The sequence below is a fragment of the Tiliqua scincoides genome, chromosome 11 (genome assembly GCF_035046505.1).
Source record: "Tiliqua scincoides isolate rTilSci1 chromosome 11, rTilSci1.hap2, whole genome shotgun sequence".
NCBI lineage: Eukaryota > Metazoa > Chordata > Lepidosauria > Squamata > Scincidae > Tiliqua > Tiliqua scincoides.
Window position 1 is genome coordinate 10,729,571 of NC_089831.1, and position 20,209 is coordinate 10,749,779.

General features: G+C 45.4%; 1 protein-coding gene across 1 annotated transcript in view; it reads left to right on the forward strand.

Annotated features, from left to right (window-relative positions):
* Positions 1-20,209, forward strand: part of UNC5D (unc-5 netrin receptor D) — a 224,785-nt gene that overhangs the window by 120,521 nt on the left and 84,055 nt on the right. Inside the window, exons 8-10 of the mRNA XM_066639671.1 lie at positions 1,973-2,140; positions 8,023-8,187; positions 18,792-18,824. Of these exons, the coding sequence (XP_066495768.1) occupies positions 1,973-2,140; positions 8,023-8,187; positions 18,792-18,824 (366 nt within the window). The remainder of the gene's footprint in view (positions 1-1,972; positions 2,141-8,022; positions 8,188-18,791; positions 18,825-20,209) is intronic.

The following is a 20,209-nucleotide window of genomic DNA, read 5'->3' on the forward strand; positions in this document are numbered from 1 at the left end:
GCATTTGCTCCCAGTGTGGAAGGGATTGTCACTCCCGAATCGGCCTTTTCAGCCACACTAGACGCTGTTCCAGAACCACCTTTCAGAGCGTAATACCATAGTCTTTCGAGACTGAAGGTTGCCAACTAAATTGCCTCCGTTCCAACCTCTCCCACCCACCCACAGCAGTCTGCCTTGACCAGCGCAAACTCACAGCATAGGGTCTGGATTTGGCCTCCAGGAACCGGCGTGGCCTATGCACCAGCCTCCTCAACTCCTGAGGTGATGCAAACATGCTTTACGGCCTGTTCACAAAACTCAGAGTCCAGCACAAGGGGGCTGTGCCACCTTAAGCCCACGCCTGGACAGCTCTGCTAGTGGAGTAGGTGGGCAGCCAAGCTGGTCACCACCATCTTTGTTTAATTATCATGCCTTGCCCTCATCCCTACCATTGTGTTGCTAAATAAGGTGAGTCTTTCCACTGTACACAGAAAAAGTGATCAGAAACTAGCAATGTTGTTGCCAAAGAGCACCCAGTTCACTGCTACTTTGGATTCACTTAATGACTTTTTGTTCCAGAAGAATAAACAACTTGACTGTGCTTTAATGAGTAATGGAGAAAGGAGGGGGGGGAGGAGAGAGAGAGCCTCCTTACCTATTCTAAAAATATCTCTTGGCTGCAGCAATCTCAATATGCATTTTAATCAGCGGATTGAGTAAACAGTTAAACGCAAGATCGTTCATTTGCTTGTTAAAACTGTGATTGATTGGCAGGTCTAACAACTGATGAGAATGCTTGGGGACTTGGCTCCATCATAACTTACACTCCTATTGCTCACTAAACAACCATTCCCAGTTGAAATTTTTCACCACAAAAGATTAAAAGGTAGCTAGGCAACCATGGTGGGAGAAAAGGGGAGAACCTGAAAATTGTCCAGAGGCTCAGCAACAAGATCCCCACCATACTGTGCATGCCTAGTATGTTCTGTCTCCATTTATTACAGTGTCATGTGTCAGTTTTATATCTGTGGCATTGCTAAGGGGGGGCAAGGGGGTACATTGCCCTGAGTACCACACCATGAGGGTGCCAATCTACACCTCCAACAGTGGATCCCAAGGCAGAGGCAGAACCTCAGAAGATCTCCTGAAGGCCTTAGAAAGGCACTTCTGGTTTGTCTCCCCACGCCTCAAGCCGCCTCCCGAATGCACCAGGGTGTGTGTTGAATTTGATTTTGTTGAAGGGGTGTTAAAAATGTTTGTGCCCCCAGATGCCAGAGGCATTAGCTAGGCCACTGTCTGAACTTGCTCCTTTAGCTGCCTTGAGGACCTCTAAGTGGGGTGGAAAGATGGAATATAAATTCCTTAAATAAATAAGATGAAGAGCTGATGAGTGTGTGAACCAGACCTGAGATATACCTGGACCATTTGGCCAGACAAAGAACCTTGCCTGTGCCGATCTGTCTTATTCTCTGTTGGAAACTCTATCACCCTTTGTCAGATAATTTCTCTCTCTATATCTTAGGGCCTCAAGTAAAATATGCCTTTGTGTAGCTTTTCTAAGCAACCAGATCTAAATGACAAGGGGGAAAAGCAGAAGCATCCCTTCTTTTCTACTCATTAAAGTGCAGAATGACATTTTATTGATTAAGTCAGAAGGATGTCTCGACAACCTCTCTTCATCTTTTTGCCTTTAAAGGATTGTGTTTATCCCTTAAGTGGAATGTGTTTGGGGGAAGGTGCTAGCCCCCCCTTCTCTCTCCAGCATCTTGTTGTCATCGTCAGCGCATCCCGACATACACATCTGTCTTGTGCAAACATGCTGTTTGTTGACACCAAGTCCTTTATATAATAGCGTCCAGGAGTTTGTTTCGGTCGACAATTGAGCCTGGAATTTATTGTGCAGAAAATGTATATCTGTATGTATGTATGTCGGACGGCTCTGAAATGACACTTGAGAAGATCTTAATCCTGCTTTTTCCTGTGTCTGTTGCAGTGAACGGAGGATGGTCTTCCTGGACGGAGTGGTCCAATTGTAACGTGAGATGTGGCAAAGGCTGGCAGAAGAGATCTCGGACCTGCACAAACCCCGCTCCTCTCAACGGAGGGGCTTTCTGTGAGGGAATGTCGGTGCAGAAAATCACCTGTACTTCACTGTGTCCCGGTGAGAGAGATGCTCTTTCATACATCTAAATGCAAGCTTGCCAAGGCCATAGGGGGAACTCATCGCCCTGAGCTCCTTGTCATTTGCAAAGTCACTGGAAGGCATTATTGATCTATTTGACAGAAGATGCCACCAACTCAGTCCAGATAGCCTCCGCAAAACCATTTGTGTGCAGCACCAAGTCTACTGTAGCAGTGCTACACTGTATGGCAGGCCCTTTGTATACACATAAGAACAGACCCACCTGATCCATACACTATGGATCAGGCCATAGGCCCATCTAGTCCAGCTTCCTGTATCTCACAGTGGCCCACCAAATGCCCCAGGGAGCACACCAGATAACAAGAGACCTGCAAGGCTTCCTGGGAATTGTAGTTAAGAACATAAAAACAGCCCCACTGGATCAGGCCATAGGCCGATCTAGTCCAGCTTCCTGTTTCTCACAGCAGCCCTCCAAATGCCCCAGGGAGCACATCAGATAACAAGAGACCTGCATCCTGGTGCCCTCCCTTACATCTGGCATTCTGACATAGCCCATTTCTAAAATCAGGAGATTGCGCATACACATCATGGCTTGTAACCTGTAATGGATTTTTCCTCCAGAAATTTGTCCAATCCCCTTTTAAAAGCATCTAAGCCAGATGCCCTCACCACATCCTGTGGCAAGGAGTTCCACAGACCAACCACACGCTGAGTAAAGAAGGTTTCGCACCCGCAGATTTGACTCAAAGGGATGCTGAACCAGCCTCTGGAAGACCTCAAGAACCTCCCAGATTTGTCAGGAAATGCCTTCCACTCATGCCCGAGAGGTGTTTTGAGTGTGGGGAAGCTGCACGGAGCCTCCCTTCACCTCAGAAGCCCCCCTGGATGCTTTGGAGACTTCTGGTTTTTCGTCAGACTGGAAGTTCGAAGCATCTGGGAGGCCTTCTGAGGTTGCAGGGAAGTTGCACACAGCCATCCCGGACTTCAGAAGGCCTCCCTCAGAGACGCAGTTGGTGTGCCCCCTGAAGATTTAATCACTCGCAAAATTTGGTATTTGTGGAAGGTTCAGGAATGGATCTCCCTTGGATATTGAGGGCCCACTGTATCTTGTGGTAATAGTGGAGTTGCAAGCCACCCCACAATGCTGTGCCAATGAAAAATTGGGAATGTAATGTAAGAACATAACAAGAGCCCTGGATCCTTATGCCTGTCTCCTTACCCAATGATGTGCCAGCCTAGCTCCTCCCACCCTCCAGGGTTCTATCTCAGCAATCTCCTCTCCTCCGCTCTACATTTTAACTTCCTTTCTATCCCCCTCTTTCTTTTTCAACTCCCAGGAGTGGAAGGAGGAAGAGAAGCAGCGTAGGCAAATAAGCAAACAGAGATGGGTGCCTCCCCCTCTGCTGCCTGAGGTGACCGTTTCAGTTGGCCTCATGAATGGGCCGGCGTTCAGTCCATGGCCCACCTTGTCTAGTATATTTAATGCTGTTGTGTTTTTTTTTTCAAAAACACAAGAAAGTTCACAAAGACATTTGCTTTAAAAAAGTGAATTCCAGTATTGGGAACTCGAGTCAGGTGACTGGACTCGAGTGGTGAAAATGTGTGGTTTTGGGTGATTCTGCGACTCGTGAGTCGTGCACGTGGAAGACTCTGAAAAAAGACTCGGGAGTCACCTGCAAGCAGTCACTTGCTCATATCTAAAGGCTTTTAATTGGAATTTACTGCATCTTGGTGTGTGTGTGTGTGTGTGTGTGTTATTCTGCCTTTGCTAATACGTAAAAATTGAATGTGAGTAGCATCAAATAAAGCAGGGCAAAGGGTTGTAAAGATCATAAGGCAAGAAAAGCCCTCTTGTAAGTCAGCTGACAGACAATATTGAACACAAGTCTCTTATAGGCATTAAAAACAAACATATACAAGGGTAGTTGTTTGGCTTTATGGAGAGTGAAATGCAGAAGCCGGCTGACAGGGAGGGCGTGTCTACTTGGCAGGTAGACCTGAGCTCTGGAGATTTTACTGGCCATGACCAGATCAGGGTGCAGGTAGACCTGGGCTCCGTACTAGGGGTGTGCTTTTAGTGTCACCTCTCTGAAGGTGTCACCCGGTGCAGCCCCCTTGTGATGGCACTAGTGTGTAATTTAGTGTGTAATTTAGCCATTTAGTTATTTGATTTTTCTCTGTAAACCGCTTTGTGAACTTTTAGTTGAAAAGCGGTATATAAATACTGTTAATAATAACTCACATAAAGTTGTCAAGTGTGAGTAAGACTTTTCTTGTGGTCCAGCCTGAGACTGACAGCCAGTCTTCAGCAGTCAGCAGTTTTTTTCCAGAGACTATGCTTTTCTTTCTTGCTTCCAGCAGTTTGTGTGTGTGCGGGGGGAGGGAGGGAGACCTAACCCAAATGAATGTAGAGGGAAAACAAGCACAAAGTGTGGAGAAGACAGTAAAAGTTTCAAACAAAAAAACTTAGCATGGATCATAAATAATATTTGATGTCCTCATCTAAGGCTGTTATGAGCCTTTCATTCAAATGCAGAAAAAAATGATTTCTCCTGAAAGTTTTGGTTCACTGGTACATGTGTTGTGTGGCTTAGGTCTGGCTTAGAGAAACAGATGGACTGTTCTGTCTTAAGCCTCCCTCCCTCCCTCTCTCTCTCCTTCCTGTTTGCCTGAGCAAACACTCATATCGTGCACAACCTCATACAATACACAGAGAGCAAGATGCCTTGGAGAGCAAGATGCCTTCTAGCCTTGCCCCTGACCTGCTATTTTTTTTTTTTTTTGAAGGAAAAGGAATTTTATCCCATAAGAAAGCAGTTTTATTTATTTTTTGTTATCATATGGACCAGAGCAGTGTTTCTCACTGTGGGTCAGGACCCACTAGGTGGGCCACGAGACAATTTCAGGTGGGTACACATTCATTTCAATGTGTATTTTATTTTTAGTATATTAGACTTGATGCTATCATGGTGCAAAAGAGAGCGACTAAGATGATTACGGGGCTGGGGCACCTTCCTTATGAGGAAAGGCTACGGCGTTTGGGCCTCTTCAGCCTAGAAAAGAGACGCTTGAGGGGGGACATGATTGAGACATACAAAATTATGCAGGGGATGGACAGAGTGGATAGGGAGATGCTCTTTACACTCTCACATAACACCAGAACCAGGGGACATCCACTAAAATTGAGTGTTGGGCGGGTTAGGACAGACAAAAGAAAATATTTCTTTACTCAGCGCGTGGTCGGTCTGTGGAACTCCTTGCCACAGGATGTGGTGCTGGCGTCTAGCCTAGACACCTTTAAAAGGGGATTGGACGAGTTTCTGGAGGAAAAATCCATTATGGGGTACAAGCCATGATGTGTATGTGCAACCTCCTGATTTTAGGAATGGGTTAAGTCAGAATGCCAGATGTAGGGGAGAGCACCAGGATGAGGTCTCTTGTTATCTGGTGTGCTCCCTGGGGCATTTGGTGGGCCGCTGTGAGATACAGGAAGCTGGACTAGATGGGCCTATGGCCTGATCCAGTGGGGCTGTTCTTATGTTCTTATGTTCTTATGGTATGTGACTGTATTTGGGGAAATGTGGCAGATCTGAACCTCTACTATTTAGATATGTTTAACAATGATAGTCAATGGGGCTTTCTCCTCGGTAAGTGTGGGTAGGATATCAGCCTTTGGGATGTTTGGGATTTTTTTTTTTTTTTAACAGATCAGCAACTGCTTGGAGGGTTAAGAAGTTTCTTTATGTTAAATAAGTTTTTAAACTTATACTTATTCTAAGTTTTTAATTTAATTACTTAATTAGTTTTGATTTTGTCATATGGGAGGTGCTAAAAATTTTCCTGCTTGATGATGTCACTTCTGGCCATGACATCACTTTCAAATGATTGACTTTGCTTTTGGTAAGTCACAACAGATTGTCATTCTACAAAGAGGGTCCCAGTGAGAAAACATTTGAGAAGCACTACACTGGAGCTAAATTTCCAAGTATCTTACACAGGATAACAGCTTTAGACAATGATGTGAACCTAAGATTTTGGGCATGCAGCTGTTTCTGCAAGTCTCTGGAGTTCAATTAATAACCAGAAACGTCTCTTTTCTTTGGGGGTGGTCTCATTTGGTCTGCAATCCAAGCAGCACAGAGGTGGAGAGATCAGCACAGAGATGGAGGGAGAAGTAAAGGGATACCTAAAGCTGATGGGTATTTATTTTTAGAGCTTTTACATAAACTTAGCACTGTAACTCACAGGTGCTCTTTTAAGGCTTGCAGCCTAATAGGCAGACTTATTCTATTCCCTTTATGGAAGGATTTATATCTCGCCTTGTGAGAATGCCAGTAAAGGTGGACGACAAAGTTATAAAGCTAACAAAAGCAATGGGGAAAAATTAACATTTTGCTTCATTAGAAACAATAAACAAATAATGTACAACACAGTAAATTGCGTGTGCAGCAGCGGAGAGGGAGCAGAGCACTAGGAAACACAGCCAATTAATCCCGTGGCATGTGTTGACCTTTTTTGGAAGCAATGCCTCTAAGGGTGTGCACATGAGAACTGTTTCCATGGGTAAGTGAGCTTTAAATATGCCCCCACTGCAGTATACACACATGCATGCATGTGCCCAACTGGGGCTGATGGATGCTGTTTTCCCAAAGTGCATAGTGTGTGTGTGTGTGTTCAGATTGCAACAGTGGCAGGGCCAAATTGTTGAAGCCTATCTATCCCTTCTCCCTCTACCATGCTACCATTCCCCCAGTGGCATAGCTAAAGGGGGTGCAAAGCACTACATTTCGCAGGCAGCCTCACCGCAGCGTGCAAGGGGCCCCTCCCTCTTCCCTTCGGCGACATTCTAGCAGTGGGAGCAAAACAGAGGGTCCTCTGGGCCCGACTGTTCAAAAAAAAAAAGCAACTTCTGGTTTCTCCATGAAGTGGTGTATTTAATACATTGGGAGACCCGAGGAAGACCTGGAGAGCTCCCCTTGGCTTCGGAGTGTGGGGGCAGGCATTCACCCATATCCACAGTTTCACGTAACTGCAGGGGGTGCCAGAACACAACCCCTGTGGATACAAGAGACCCTGTTCACCATTCAGTCTCTAAACTTTATGAACCTAAATCTTAACTTGAAGTCTGTGGGACTGAATGATCGCAAGGGCTCATCAACATCTCCAACTTCTGATGCTTCCTCCTACATAACAGATATCCCTCAATGCGTTGAAGGTTGTGGTGATGGTGATTTCTCCTCTGTGCCAGCTATCCCTCAGTTCCTTGAAGGCTGCTGGCCTAACAACGAGACCTCAGAGTTTAGCAGTGGAGAGGAGGTTGTTTTACCTGTCTTCCACTTGTCTCTCGGCTCCTTCCCTGGGCTTGTCCCAGCCCCAGAGCAGCCCCCAGTTAGCCTTCCAGAGACCTCTCATCATTGACATCTCATCATCGTCAGGGTTGTGAAGGTTCAGCTGATATGATGCCCAAGGTGGTGGGGCAAGTCTGGAAGTGGACACAAATGGGTCAAACTATTCTTCATGGGCCAATACCAGTACCCGTTTGATGTGGAAAATGGTCCAGTTCAGACAAGTTTCAACTTGCAGTGGCACAGTATTCGCAGATATACTGTGATATATGATATAGATATATGACATAGGTGGCAATCTGCTTGCAAAGTTCAGTAAAAGAAAATGTTCACTGTCTGTACTTCTTCTCTGGCCATTATTACTATTCATTTCTTGTCATGACTATTATTGAGAATAATTTTGCCATGGGCAGTGTGCCAGCAATTTATAGGCCCCAGGGGCCAAATAACCTTGGTATGCCACTGATCTCTAGTACCATAGTGTGAGGGAGGAAGGAAGTAATTGAACTGTATCACCCATCATGATGACTTAACCACTCATTTCCTTCTGTCTAGTGGATGGCAGTTGGGAGGAGTGGAGCGAGTGGTCCGTTTGCAGCCCTGCATGCGAGCACATGAGGATCCGCGAATGCACGGCGCCTTCTCCGAGGAATGGCGGGAAATTCTGTGAGGGCTCCAGCCAAGAGTCGGAGAATTGCACTGAAGGCCTTTGCATTCAAGGTCAGTCGCTTGATAAACTCCCATGCTGTGCATGAGCGGGGCATATGGCTTCCTTTTGATGATTGGTACGACTGTCATCCTTTTGATGGGGACTCGTAGCCACAGTGGGGACTCACAGTAGAGACAAGTGAGAGTTGCGTGCGGCAAAATCCTTCTGCAGAGACTAGTGTGTGCATGCTCGCAGCTTTGAAATTCATCTCGTTGGCTTTTGCTTGGAGCTCACATCCCCTTCCTTTGAAGTCAATGAAAAGTGTTGCATTCACTGAAAGGCAAGTCTGGAGTCCTCCATTGGTGTATAAATTACCTGATACTTCCTGAGGTGGTCTATACCGTAGCGGAGGTGTCAAAGGGAGGTCACACAGCCTGAAAGGGCTACCGTTCTTCAGCTGTTCAATGGCTTCCTATTCATCCGGACATACAAAATTTTCATTCAAACACACACTGCGTCTAAAGGAATAAAGTCACTAAATTCTGCCTACAACTAAAATTTAGATTTAGATTTTCAAAATCAAATCAAAATTCATTTCTTGTACGGTTGTATCCTTTCACAGTGAATTTAGAATTTTAAAAAATGGGGAGGGGGTACAATTAATGTGTGAATACGTTCCCAAGTTGTGGGGAAATGTACCCAAGTCTGGATTTCATTTTGTGAGACCTGCTTTGTGTTCATTTAGAGAATGTTCTCTGAGCTTGTGTTTCTGTACTCTTGTTAACGTACTTTTTTAAAAAAATACTCAATCTAATTTAGATTAGAATTTTAAACTATATTTAAAAAGGATATTTAGATCCCAATCCTATCCTCCCCCCCCCCCCACACACACACACAGACTGGTACAGCTGCACCAAAAACATGTACACTGTATCCAGCCGGGGGGGGGGGGGAGATTGGGAGGCTTCAGAAGGGGGAAGGGGATTTAAATTGCCTTGCCCCTCCATAAGCCTCCCTCTCCGCACTGTCTTTCCTCAGACCTGCGCCAGCAATTTTGCTCATGCAAGTCTAAGGAGACAAAGGTGGCAGGGAGGTTTAAAAAAAAAAGAGGGAATAAGATTTGGCATGCACCATCACTGCTAGATCAGCCCCCACACACAACCTCCCTGCCCCCTTTTTACCTCCCTCATCACCATTTTATCGCCCTTTTCCTGCTTCTTCTGCTCTTTCCTCTCTTTAGAGCCTACCTCTCCCACATTTACCTCCTCTCTCCCTCTTCTGGCCAGGCAGATAGGGTGGAAGAAGAGTAAAAGACAGGCCATGACAGTTGCTTTTGAGAGGATAGCAGTTGTGCAAAGTGTGTGGTTTCCCCCCCCCCCCAACTGGGAGCTGAACTCCCAGCCCTCATTTGTCCTTGAAGATTGGGGACCCCTGATTTAAATAATTATTCTAAAAGATCTTGAGGATTAGGGAGGAAATATTGGGTAGAAATGAACCCAAAAAAGTCATGATAAGAAACCAGTATAGAACACTTTAGAATAAGGAGGGGAGGGGAATAAAAAATAGAATTTTATTAAAACCACATCAGATTATATAATTATAGGAAACTCTTATAGGAAGATGGTTTGTGTGCATGTATGATGAAATGCAGCATGGAAAAGAGAATCTTGGCCAATTCATTGAAAAAGTCACTCTGTGTGTGTGTGTGTGTGTGTGTGTGTGTGTGTGTGAGAGAGAGAGAGAGAGAGAGAGAGAGAGAGAGAGAGAGAGACTATAAAAAACATCTCTGAGCACTGCAGGACACCAGGACCAAAAAACTGAACCTTCAGATCACAGTAAATGAAAAGGAGAGAGATTGTACAAGACCACAAGCAGCCATCATCCTTTTACTTAGGGATCCCATAAGCAAATACACTGCTCTTTCCTATATGATGCAGTTTTTGTTTTTCCAGGATCGTTTGATTAACTGGACAGGGAATGATTATTAAAATGCACACACAATTGATGGTCGTTCTTCTTGTAGTGAGTCTCATGGCTGTGCAGGGACCCGCATGGCTACTGAGGATCTGTCATGCAGTTCTTTGACCTTGATCTGTCCTGCTGCGCAAGAAATGAACTCCGCGCCATAGGTAGCACTTGCTCGGTAGCCCATTGCATTTCTGTGTGGATTTCCGCACTGTCGGTTCACATGTACACGGGGGCCGGAAGGCTTAAATAAATTAATAAGTGCTGCCGGCTTGCAGTTAGTAAATCATTCAAATATTTATGCTGTGTAGCACGTAGTCTGTTACAAAATTACAGGCATAAAACCCAGAAATGGAATTATCCTTGTTCACAATCACAACCATGAAAACCAAACCGGAATGATACCCATAAAATTCAAGGAAGAAGGATGACTATATTTCAAACAAATGGTCTCCCTGAGCTGGCTGCTGACTTGCCCATATATGTGTGTGTGTGTGTGTGTGTGTGTGTGTGTGTATTTTGACTCACACGGATGCCATGGATACCGGGGAAAAGCCACTCCTGGTTTGCTTTTCAAACCAGAAGTGGCCATGGATTCGAGTGTCCAAGAATTACATGTCTGCAGGGATCCTGCACTGGATCCCCCATGGATAAAAAGGGTTGACTGTAATTCATATTGCCTTCTACTCTGTCTATGGCATGCATATGTGGTCAGGGCCAGTTCGTGACCTCCAAGTGTCTGAAGCAGCACACCAAATGTTACCCCCATTACAAGAGGTTGCATCAGCCACTGTTATTTATTTATTTATTTATTTATTTATTTATTTATTTATTTATTTATTATCCTCCTACTACTACCCAGGTTAAATTTTAAAAAAGCAAGAGGGGAATGAAAAGGAAAAGGAAATATTGGAGAGAAGAGTAGTGTGCTAGAATGTCTCTGTTTTCCTTTCTGTTCTGCTCTATTGTCCCCTTACAATATGAGTAGAAGGGAAACAGCAGTGCAGATGGGTGGCTGTCCTTGGCAATTCTGGTGCTTAAGGCCACCTCCGTCAGGCTCGGAAGAGTATAAAAAATTTTTTGCTGGATGAGGGTGAAAGAATCCACAGTGGCCCACTTTTTGCTTTATAGAAGGGTCAGTGGGCCAACCCTGATGTTGGCAGCGTAAAGTAGGCACCCTGAAATCTCTCCCACGCATCCTGTACACATAGCTTGATATTGTGGGTCTGTAGGGGCTATCCTGAAAGCAGGAAGTGTTGTATAGAGAGGAGATTATCAAATTCCTCTCTTGCCCAAATTTATGCAGCAGATTGGACCCTCTTAATGTATGGAGATAATAGCGAATTTTGTGCCTTCCGTATGTTTGTGGGAAAACATGTTTAAATATGTGTTTTTCAAAGTCTTATCACACCAGCTGTTTGTGTAGGAACTGCTCAAAAACACCTTGTTATTAAAAATGGTCTCATTAATAATCCTCAGCGTTTGCACAGTGTGCAAAACACCTCACATATCCCTGATGTATTTCTTCAAACAACCATGTAAGGTAAGTAAGTGACGTTATTGCCAGTGGGGGAGACTGAGAGGAAGTGACTTGTCTAAGGCTGCGTAGCAGGTTCATGATAGGGGTGAGAGCTGAACCAGAATTGCCCTGATCTGCAACACAGGCTGCAAACCTATATACACTTTCCTGGGAGTAAGCCGCATTGAACACAATAGGAGTAGACATGCCTAGGATTGTGTCCGCAGTCTCTTCTTAGCCACTATGCTGCATTTGCTCTTTTGAAAATACTACTTAAAAAAAAAGTGTATATTATGTATATTTCCGGTCACTGAAAAGAAGGGCAAGGATTTTAAGCAGAGAGGTCAGGACAGAAACATTTGCAGAAGGAATGGAAATAGAGATCCTGTATACAGGGCTGGCATAAGACCTCCTGTCACAGCATGCGAAATGCTGCCCACACCATACATGATGCTGTGCCAGCCTTTTTCAGTGTTCTAGCTCAGCACTCTCCTCCAGCGGCATCACTCAGGTTTACGTCACCCAGTACGGGAGGCCAGCGCATCAACCCCATGATGGCCCTCCTCCCATGCAGAAGACGGGGCAATGCCCTAGGCAGTGGGCATGGTGATGCACCATTGCCTCACCCCTATTTTTTGGGGGGGTATAACGTTTGATAGAATAGAGATATTTGGACACCGTTTATTTCATTGCATCCTGCATGATAGTACACATTGATTGCTATATAACATGATGGTGTTAATCAAGAATACCAAGATTTTAAAAATTTTTGGCCAGTAGTGGTGTCACCCACTCTGTGTGTGTGTGTCACCTGGTACAGCCTGCCTAAAGATGCCACTGCTGTCCTTCCCTCCATGTTTTCTCTTTCTCTCTATCCCCCTCTACCTTTTCCAATCCAAATGGTGGTTGGCAGCCTTCAGTCTCGAAAGACTATGGTATAAGCCTACAGCACCCGGTATTCCCAGGTGGTCTCCCATCCAAGTATTAACCAGGCCTGACCTTGCTTAGCTTCCGAGATAAGATGAAATCAGGCATGTGCAGGAACAGTCCAAAGTGGAGGCAAGTTCCCCCCCCCCCCCCGAGCAATCTGCTGCCTGATGCAACAGCTTCAATTGGCCTCATAAATGGGCCGGCCCTGCCTGCATAGGGACTGTTGTCTGCGATGGTCAGTTTGAAATGGGCAAAAACCTTAATGGAAGTATTGCCCGTGGTTGAGGTCTACATTGAGACCATCATCCAACTCATAAACAGCATTCAATTGTAGGGGTTGGGTCTTCCAGTGACGTTTTCCCTCCTTTTGGATACCAAGTGCTGTAACAGGCCTTGATGGGTAAGATATAAGACAGAACTGGGCAGCAGAAAGTCTATAAACATTTCCCCTACAGCTGGTCTGGGGCAGAGCGAAAACACTGGGACTACTTACATGAATCTCAGCTTGCAGCTTAGAAGTACATTTTAAATCCACAGCTGTGTATATATTGTGCCATTTTCTTTTTTAAATCAAGGTTCTGTGACAGACTGTCTCCAATTCAGAGTTACTTACTTCGCACAGTTTGCTATGAGACATCTGCTAGTCATGATGGAGAAACAAGCATTTTGTTGCGGCTGTTAATTTATATACTGGTTTTCAACAACAACAAGTCTTCAGAAAGCAGTTTGTATGGCAAAAGAAATGAAAAGACAGTTCCCTATCTCAAAGGGGTGCTCAGTCAAGGAAAAAAAAAGAAAGCACAAGGAAGGATGATAGACAAACAGCCATTGGAGAAGACACTGATGGCCACCATATATAAGAGCATCACCACTGAGAAGGTAGTCCAAAAAGATGAGAAGTACACAAGCCAGGTGATAAAGATGGACCCCGTGACCACCTCTAATGAAGGAGGGTTCAAAATGAACAAGGAGAGTCACCTTAGATTCAACTTACTTAGTGATACTGTCAGCGAGAACAGAGCAAAAGGAGGTTCATCCCACAGGGCTCACAATCTAACAAGGGTGAGACCAGCAAACAGCTAGAGGGAGACATGCTCTGCTGGGCTGAATAGGAATAGTTGTTCTCCCTCTGGAAAAACTAATTTGATCAAGTCAAACTTTTGTCTTTGTCCAAATACAGTAGTACAGTGTTTCTCAAACTGTGGGTCGGGACCCACTAGGTGGGTCGTGAGCCAATTTCAGGTGGGTCCCCATTCATTTCAATGTTTTATTTTTTTAATATATTAGACTTGATGCCACCATGGGATGTGACTGCATTTGGGGAAATGTGACGGGTTTGTACTTTTAGCAAGCTACTATGTATATTCTTTTAAGGATTCTGGTAAAAGGCACTTAATCCTGGGTAGGATTGCAGCCTAGGATTGTTAAAAATTGCCCTGCTTGATGATGTCACTTTAGGTCATGACATCACTTCCGGTGGGTCCTGACAGGTTCTCATTCTAAAAAAATGGGTCCGGGTACTAGATGTGTGAGAATCACTGCAGTCGTAGGATCAGTCTGCGAACACAATGACAAAATGTGAACAAACTCAAACTAAGGACAGAAACGGAAGAGTATCCAACTGTTTGGTTTCCAGCAAGTCTCCCCTTCCCCTCAGCAAACTGGAATAGTTGCCTGGAAGTAGTGGCATCACTAGGGTTTATGTCACCTGATGCGGGAAGCCAGTGCCTCACCCCAATGATGGATCCATGTAGTGGGTGGGGCAATGTCCCAGGCAATGGGCGTGGGGATGTGCCATTGCCTTGCCCTCTCTAGTTTTTTGGCTGTTACTATTGATAGAATAGAGATGTTTCAACATGGTTTGTTTCATTGCATTCTGCATGAAATTACACCTCAATTGATCTATAACAGGGGTGCCCAAACCCCAGCCCTGGGGCCACTTGCAGCCCTCGAGGCCTCTCAATGTGGCCCTCAGGGAACCCCCAGTCTCCAATGAGCCTCTGGCCCTCCAGAGATTTGTTGGAGCCCGCACTGGCCCGACGCAACTGCTCTCAGCGTGAGGGCGACTGTTTGATGTCTCAAACTGTTTGACGCATTAGCTGTGGATGAGGGCTCCCTTCACTGCTTGTTGTTTCACGTCTGTGATGCAGTAGTGGCAGAAAAGGAAAAGCCGACCTTGCTTTGTGCAAGGCCTTTTATCTAGTTGGCAACCTTCAGTCTCGAAAGACTATGGTATCGCGCTCTGAAAGGTGGTTCTGGAACAGCGTCTAGTGTGGCTGAAATAGGCCTTGAGCAATTTAAGACCTACATTCATTCATATAAGTTCCATCTTTAATATATCCATTTATGTAAACTTGTGTAAATTTATTCAAATTTTAAATGTAAATTAATTCTTTTTCCCCCTGGCCCCTGACACAGTGTCAGAGAGACAATGTGGCCCTCCTATCAAAAACGTTGAACACCCCTGATCTATAACATGATGGTATTATTTGAAGATACCAGGATTTTAAAAAATGTGACCAAAATGTCACCTCCCTTTGCGGCTCACAGCCCCGTACCTGCCTAGCGATGCCACGGTCTGGAAGTAAACTACAGCGGTGTAGTCCAGGCGTTGTGTACAAGCAAAAAGGGGCCAATTGAATAATATAAACAGGAAACCCAAAGGTGCAGGATACAGCAGGGGATTGCTGGTGTGGGCATATAATGGAAATGAACACCTTTCATGACCAAGACTCCAAATCCCATCAGCTGCCAACATGCTTTTCCTCTGGTGTTTTCTTACACAGCCCGACTGCCGATTGAAACAACATTGTGTAGTGACCCTTCCTTTCTCCTAATGGCTTGACTATTTGCTAGGATTCAGATTGCTGCTACCGATGCACTCGGTAGCTTTAGAGCAACACATGTGTTTAAATCCCATCAGCAAAGAACAGAAGGTGCCCGAGACTCGGGCCGCATCAAGCGTTGCCTTTTCCTTAAGCTCGTCGAAAGCAAAGCTTGACTTTTGCCCAGTCGTGCCAACAGATGTGAGCTCGCAAAGCAGATTTCTTTCTGAAAGGATTAGTGCTGTTCTTCTGTGCCGGGATCCAAGCTCAAGCTAGGCTGCTGGGAATGTAAAGATCATGAAAACTCCAGGCTCTGGAGACCCTGTTGCTGGATTACCATCTTGTCAAGAGCTAAAGGAATCATTTTTCCCCCCTTGTAAAACTTTTTCTTTTCGTTTCCTCTCCTACTTTACCCAGAGTTGTGACTGCACATCAGAGAGAGAGAGAGAATGGTCTGTTTATTTCATTTTACTTTTTTCTCAGCCCCTTATGAAATTTAATGGCAATAAAAGAGCTGGATGAAAAAAATGCCAAAGATTGCAGTGTGTAATTCCATCTCCCCAGAGGACAGATGTAGCACAGAATACGATTGTTGTAATTTTACTAACACCTCTATGGGAGAGTCATCTTTGCTAAGGGGGAAAAAAAATATGTGGTTGATATGAACATTCATCTCCTACCTCCTAACCAAAAAGTGTAGAGACTCCTGGTTTAGTTCAGCAGTCTCCAAACTGGAGACCACTGCGCAATGGGTAAAGCATCCCTGATGGTACTTACAGTTCCACCAGGGAGCTGTCCTTCCCCGTAGCCGATCTCCTCCAAACTGAGTTCCAGCCACTGTGTCTGTCCAGAAATTTGGGCACAGTGGCTGCTGGGGTGACGGAACCCAGAAGCTGCAAGCCAGAGCTCAGTTTCGGAATATAGGCGGTGGGGAAGGACGGCTTGCCCGCGGAATGGTAAGCACCATTCACTGGGAAAGGAAAAAGGCAGGGCGCTGGATCCGCTTGCAGGACAGGGTCTGGAGAGCCCTCTTTTAGATCCTTGGAACCTGAATGCCCCGGCTGATGGCCACTCCAGGTGTAGCTCCACTTCCCCTTGACTACTCCCGCATCCCGAAACTTTGATGCGTGTGTGCCAACTTGGGCCGCAGAGTCCGTTGCGCCCACAGCCCAGCGTCGACCCTGTCGTTGAGTCAGCTTGGTTCTGCTTTTGATAGGTCTTCTCGGCTCCCCTGCTTGGGAACAAGAGAGCCCTTGTGTGTGATTCTAATAGAGATGATAGTGACTGGCGAAGGAAAAACACTCACCAAAGATTGAAACTGAGATCAGCGCAGGCTGATTATATTTTTTCCTCTTAAGTTACTGTCCTGCTTTTGATGAGCTAGCAGTGTGCATTTGGTGTGGAACCTGAATCTCCATCAGTGTGAGTTCAGTCTCTTATTATCATTATCTAGTTTCAGCTACCTGGGTGTTATTTTTACTCCTTTAAGGGTCGTGCTGTACGGTACATATTTGTGTCAAGTTATTTGTCTAGAGCTTCTTTTCCCTTTTTTTTCTGCTTTCTCAGCTAGCAGGTATTGATGCAATTACGGTGTCTCAGCTCCCTGGCTTTCTTTCTTGCTCTCTTTGTGTCCCTTCTTGTTCCAATATGTGCGTTTTCAGTGGTTTTTGTTTTCCTCTTTGGGGAATTGTGATGGCCGAGCCGAGCAGAGCTCCAGAAAAGCAATCTCTGAGGCTGTTTTTTGGTTCTTTGTGTCTCACAGATACAACTTGGTGTCACTGTTCTTTTCGCAAGGCCACAAACAGATAGGAAGAATTTCTGAATTATTCAATTCAATATTCAATAATTGATTGAATTGAATAATTCAGAAATTCTTCCTATCTGTTTGTGGCCTTGCGAAAAGAACAATGACAACAAGTTGTATCTGTGAGACACAAAGAACCAAAATTCAGTTGTTCAATATGAATGATGACAAGCATGAATCCTTATTCTCCTTACCCAGACTCAAAAGTGGGAGTAAAGGCTGACCCTCCGTATCTGCAGGAGATCTGTTCCTGGTTCTCCCACAGATACCAAAACCACATATATTAAGAGCCACGGGAGGGGAGCTATAGAGGACCTCTGTATACAACTGGAAGGCACTTCCTGTCACTTCTGGAGGTCCTCTGTGGACCCTCCAGACACAGGTTTGGAACCCACGTTGAGTCAAATCCTCGAGTTCCAAACCTGCTGATAAGCAATTCTCACTTGGTCAAAGACCATGCAGAACGTCACTAACTAGGGCCACAAGTCTATGTACATTTATCTGGAATTAAGCCCCACTTTCTAGAATGGAATTTTCTTCTGAGTAGACATGCCTAGGATTGGGTTGTAGGTATCTTTACCGGGGAAACACTCTCATTTGCAGATGGGGTTCTGGGTGCACTAAATGTGCAGATCTCTTCCTTGGCTCTTGCCAGGGTACTGGAGGGTGTCAACCTAACAAGGTGGGCTTTCTGTGGGTTATGGATGACCTGGCCAACCCCCGATGCCACCACTGGTCTTGTATGTCTTACTGATGAGTTATCCGGCTTACTAAGGTTGCCTTTTTAAAAAAATAGGGATCGCAGTGGCTTTAAGCCAAACTTTAGGAAAACAACCGGAGGCATTAATGGATGAAAAAAGCGGGGCGAGAATAGATGTCCAGAACGAAGGATCTTCTTTAAGCCAGATGGTAGGAATGGCATCAGGCCCCGGAGCCTTGCCCGACTTTAAGGCTACAATTAAATCAAGGATTTCCCTTTCAGATGGTTGGCAACCTTCAGTCTCGAAAGACTATGGTACAAGCCTACAGCATCCGGTATTCCCAGGTGGTCTCCCATCCAAGTACTAACCAGGCCTGACCCTGCTTAGCTTCCAAGATCAGACCAGATCAGGCATGTGCAGGGTAACGGGCCAAACCTCAAAATTAGAGAAGGGAATCTCTAGGCCCCCGTTGCAGACATCTGCTGGGTCATAAAGAAGATCCGAAAAATGTTGTCGCCAGATGTGATTAGAAATTAAATTGGGCTTACCTATACTGACGAGTTGTCCTGGGTTCAAGAGAAACTCAGTGACTTTTCAATCAGCTTCTTGTATGAAGCCTCGACCACACTTGAGAAGAAATTCAAAAAAATACATACCCCACCCCTCCACCCCCAAAGCACATCTAAGATTTTATTTGCAATATGGAAGAAACTGGAAAATATATTTATATTGGGTCAGAATGGGTGGGTGGGATTACATAAAAAAAGATATTGTCAACAGCCAAAGATAAAATGTTTCATTTATTGAGCTGCGGACAGAAAGTGATCTAGGAAATAGATTTTTTTCCCACCTACAGTTATTAAGTGCAATTTTCTTTCTTTCTCTCTCCTTCTTTCCCTCATTCTTTCTCTCTCCCTCTTCTTCTTTTTAGATAAAAAGCCTCTTCATGAAATAAAACCCCAAAGTAAGTTTATTTTTCTCTTATAAATATATATATTCTTTTTTTATTTTCTGACACCTTTATTAGAATTTATTTTGGCATTGCCTGTACATGCAAGTGAAATGGAAAGCAAACATGGGGGTATGAAATACGTTGAAGCAGGGCCATCTCATCGGTGAGGCAGTGGGTTGGAAGGGGGTAGCCTGCTTCTGTTCGTGGGACGCCACTCTTGCTTGTTGCGCTCTCTGGATGCGAAATGGAAGAAGGGAATGAATCAGAAGTGTGGTGGAGAAGAGGGTGGTGGACTAGAACAGGGGTGCCCAAACCCCGGCCCTGGGGCCACATGTGGCCCTCGAGGCCTCTCAATGCGGCCCTCGGGAGTCTCCAATGAGCCTCTGGCCCTCTGGAGATTTGTTGGAGCCCACACTGGCCCGACGCAACTGCTCTCAGAGTGAGGGTGACTGTTTGACCACTCGTGTGAGCTGTGGGATAAGGGCTTCCTCCAGTGCTTGCTGTTTCATGTCTGTGATGCAGTAGTGGCAGCAAAGGAAAGGCCAGCCTTGCTTTGTGCAAGGTCTTGAGCTATTGCAAGACTTTCATTCATTCATATAAGTTCATCTTTAATATATTCATTTATGTAAACTTATGTAAATTTATTTTCCCCCCCTGCGGCCCTCGACACAGTGTCAGAGAGATGATGTGGCCCTCCTGCCAAAAACTTTGGACACCCCTGGACTAGAACGTAAGGCTTTCCAGCCCACCAATCTCCTTTCGGGGAAGGGAACTTTTGTCTCCTTCCCCTGGAGAAAGCCCCAAGCCCTACACTTACCCGCGTTGGCAGCATGTCCTCAGCATGTCAGCTAGTGCTGAACCTGATACTTGACTGGTGTCGGCACCCCTTACTCGCCAGGTGCTGTAAATGTGCTTTACGGCACATTTACGGTACCCATTGCCATTGCTAGGGCTCACTGCTGGTGCTGGCTGAGTTCAGGATTGGGCTCTTAGGGCCCAATCCTATCCAATTTTCCAGTGCCTGTGCTGCTGTGTCAATGGGGTATGCACTGCTTCCTGAGTTAGAGGCCTCCTCAAGGTATGGGAACACCATACCTTACCACAAGACCACAATGGTATACCATATACCATGGTATACCAAGGTATGGTATACCATGAACCACAATGGTTCATAACACCAGAACCATACCACAGTGGGCTGCATTGAGGCTGTACCGGTGCTGGAAAGTTGGATAGGATGGGCCCTTAATCTCCTGATGGCTGCAGATAGCTACCTGTGGTTCAGCTATCTCTCTCTCTCTCTCTCTCTCTCTCTCTCTCTCTCTCTCTCTCTCCCCCCCCCTGTGTGTATGTGTGTGTAAAATTGTCTTTTGAGTCCCTTGCAACAGAGTAGGAAA